The sequence below is a fragment of the Marmota marmota genome, unplaced genomic scaffold, assembly GCF_001458135.2.
Source record: "Marmota marmota marmota unplaced genomic scaffold, marMar, whole genome shotgun sequence".
In the NCBI taxonomy this organism is placed as follows: Eukaryota; Metazoa; Chordata; class Mammalia; order Rodentia; family Sciuridae; genus Marmota; species Marmota marmota.
The window spans coordinates 848,134-851,533 of NW_026000272.1; the positions used below are offsets into that span (position 1 = coordinate 848,134).

Consider the following 3,400-nt stretch of genomic DNA (forward strand, 5'->3'; position numbering starts at 1 on the left):
AATGGAAGACTAAAAGTAATACAATAATAAAAGTCAATACGTTAAATTTTTTCTTTTACTGCTAAATCCATCTACATTTCCAAGAAAATTCCAATTCCAATGCTATGTATGTTGTTACAGATTACAGAAAAGATAGAAAGCCTCCCAGTTTGTTGTACAAAAAAGAAAAACTTTATTAAAGTGGGTAACAGGATGAATGTGAGATGAATGTAATTTGTAAGCTTAGATTCTGTGTCCCATATACGTTCTGGTAAAATTAACATTTTGAAACACCAAAAGGAAAATAAATTCCCAAATCACCTAAATAGAATAGTAAAACAAGGACGTTTTATAATGTATTCTCCCGAACTCCAGTCTGAACTTCAACTACTTTGATTATTGACTATGCAGGAATTTACTTTGGGCATAAAGAACGGCTAGTGGCACTAAAACTTGCACTGGCTGGGGTAGTAGCATCATCTGTTGTGGCAACTCTGGCCTGAGCTTTCTCTTCCTCATCTCTCAAAGCCTCCTCATACCATACCGGGAAGGCTCTGGGATCACTCCCATTGACCTTAGCCAAAAATTCCAAGAGATTCATTTTACTAGTTTCATTGTGGGCCCTTGGGCCCCACAGAAACTCATAGTGAGCAGGATCACTGTTAGGCACCTGCCGATACACAAGGTACTCTTCCTGCACCCAATCGTGGGTGATAAGCTTCTTGGGATCCCCATAGATGAAGTTTTCCCTCCCAGCACACACCCCCATAACACTCAGTGCTTCCCAAACTACCTCCTCAGAGGCACAGTTGCCCTCCATGAATATAATGCTCAGTATAAGTACCAGGAGGCCAGCCTTGGGCATGCCCTGAACTTCACTCAGCATCCCATCATAGGTGAGGCCAAGGGTAGTCACAAGGACATAGGAGTGACTCGAGGGATCCACTTCCTTCAGGTCAATGCCAAAGACAAGCTGCATGCACTCAGAAGCCTCACTGAAGATCACAGGGAAGTGCTCCTGGTAATTTTTGATGACACTATTCAGCATTTCTGCCTTTGTAGTCAGCTCTTTCATTCGATACTTCAGGAGCAGGAATTCTACCAAATCATTCACCTTTTCATCTATCTAACTTCTAGACAAGGACTTACTACCTGTCAGGGATTGGGAGGTACTTGGACCCTCTTCTCCTTGGCTGGAGACATCAGATTGGCTGCATGGAGTAGAGGTCATGGCAGTGTGGGAGGACGAGGCTGTTGAAGGACTCTGGGAAGGACTTAGTAACTCATCATAACCAAAATCTTCCTCTGGGGAACTCAACAGTAGAGGATAGCAAGGGGAGGAAGTGGAGGAAGAGGAGCCGGGGAAAGAGGAGGAGCAAGTGGAGGAGGAAGAGGAAGTATCCTCCTCATCCACAGCTGTGGAAACCTGGGCATCCATAAGGGCATGTTTCTCCATTTGGGCCTGAAGGTCTTCCTCAAGCATGTAGTGCCAACGCTTTGGGGCTCGAGGCATGATGATTCTGGTCTAAGACAGCAAGCTGGAGGATGGACAGGAGCTTGGTGTTGGAGACTTACCAGCCTGGGGAGAGAAGGTATGTGTCAGGGCCTTAGCTGAGAACTGAACCCTTGGAACCCCTCACAAAGGCCCACTACAGGTCTTCTCTTTGGGCAATGCTCTAGGGCTATTCAAGTTCCTCTCCTGGTAGGCCTATTTCCTGAAAACCTGAGGCAGGAAGTGAGGCAACTTCTGTGGGTACAGCAAGCCCACAGAGCACAAGGCCCAGGGTTAATAGTAGGGCTTCTGGGGCCTGAGCTCTGTGGGACTCCCTCTGTCCTGGTTAGTGTGGGGTCCTTGATACACATTCCCAGAGTGCACCACACCATGACTCCAAATACTGCCTGGGCCTCCTCTGCTCCAGGACCTGAGGACACTGCCTCATACAAAACCTTCACGACCTGGTTCCAGAAGTTCTTGTAAGAGGCACTGAGGGGCCCCACAGGTTGCAGACTCCAAGCACAACCTGATCCACCAGCCCTGATAGGAGGGCTGGGCTGCCTTCTGTGAGGTCCCCACTGTTCTGAGGTGGATGGTCCGCTCTGCTTACTCTGGGCCCTTACCTTTCCCCTGGCAGGACCTGGATACCACCCATGTGCTGGCCTGAAGGACACTCTGTGAAGAAGTGCCCACCTCCCTGTGAAGGAACACAAGGCAGTGAGGGGCCTCACATATGGCCACACCTTCTCAAAGGTGAAGCAAGAGCTGGCCAAACTCAATGGTTCCATGTGTCCTAGCCATGGAGGATCTGGCTCAGTCCTCACCTTAGGTATGAGATGCTCTCTAATGATCTAAGGCACCTTCCTTAAACCTTAACAAATCCTAAAACACACCCTGTCTACGTGAGACACCCAGAAAGGAAGTGAGGGAAAGGTAAAGCCAATGGAACTGGGTTGTCCCATGGCTGAGAAGAAAGGGCAGGTGAGGATCGGGGTCCTTGTGTTCCACTGAAGAAATTCCCTCTGTCCTTACCTGACTCCTGGCTATGCCTGAGATCCTCCTTCTGCTTTCCTGAGCCCAATCCCCTCTTACTGAGGCCTTCACTTCTCTGAAATCAATGACACACAGAAAATAAAGGAACCTTTATAACCCTGCCTGGGCTTCCTGTGCTGACAGCAGGTAACGGGAAGATTTCTGAGGGGCATCTACTGTATTCTGGGACCCTTGACCTTCCCCTAGGGTCCTCACTTTACTCTTGGGTAAACTGGGACACCTGTGTCTGATGACCAGATAGTGATCCCTGTGCTAACATGAAGTTACCCTGTCACATCAGGTTCCTCTCTTCCCCAAGAGCCCTGGTACTTCCCAGAGAAGTGAACAGTTTCCCACTGCCCTTGTGTAGGTTCTCCAGGGCTGGTGGCTGGACCTGGGTCCAATGTATTATTGGCTGGGAGATTACCCAAGTCCTTACTCATGCCCACGCCTGCCCTTCCTCACTACCACCCCATCTGAAATGAACTGACATCTTTAGACCAAGACCCCATCTCCCTGAATACCTCCCATATTTGCGCCCATGGCAGAAGATCTTGCCACTTAGGGCCTCCTCAGGCTGACTATAGTGGCCAGGCACACTATGTGGTATCCATTGGGTCAGAGATGGGGATACTTTCAGTCCTCATGAAGAGTCCATACCTTGGGTCTGGCAGGTCCTGGATTCCTCCCTCTGCTGACATGTTATCACCTCTTGGACCAAGGTCTCTACACATATAAAACCTCTCAGCCAAACCAGGAGGCAGAAATGAGCCAGAGTTACTTCCAGTGACCCTGAATGGGGTAGATTACAAGGGAAGCCAGGTTCTCTGAGGTCCCTTCCTTTGGGAGGTATGGCATTCAGTCCCTGTCACCAAAGTTCCTCACCTTGATTCC

The 3,400-nt window shown here is 48.9% G+C and overlaps 1 protein-coding gene across 1 annotated transcript; it reads right to left on the minus strand.

Annotated features, from left to right (window-relative positions):
• Window positions 1–394: 394 nt before the first annotated feature.
• On the minus strand, window positions 395–1,684 carry LOC107152550 (melanoma-associated antigen 10-like). Its single transcript, XM_015498059.2, is given in 1 exon segment — window positions 395–1,684. A coding segment is annotated over 1 exon segment (1,098 nt). The 5' UTR covers window positions 1,493–1,684.
• Window positions 1,685–3,400: the final 1,716 nt, after the last annotated feature.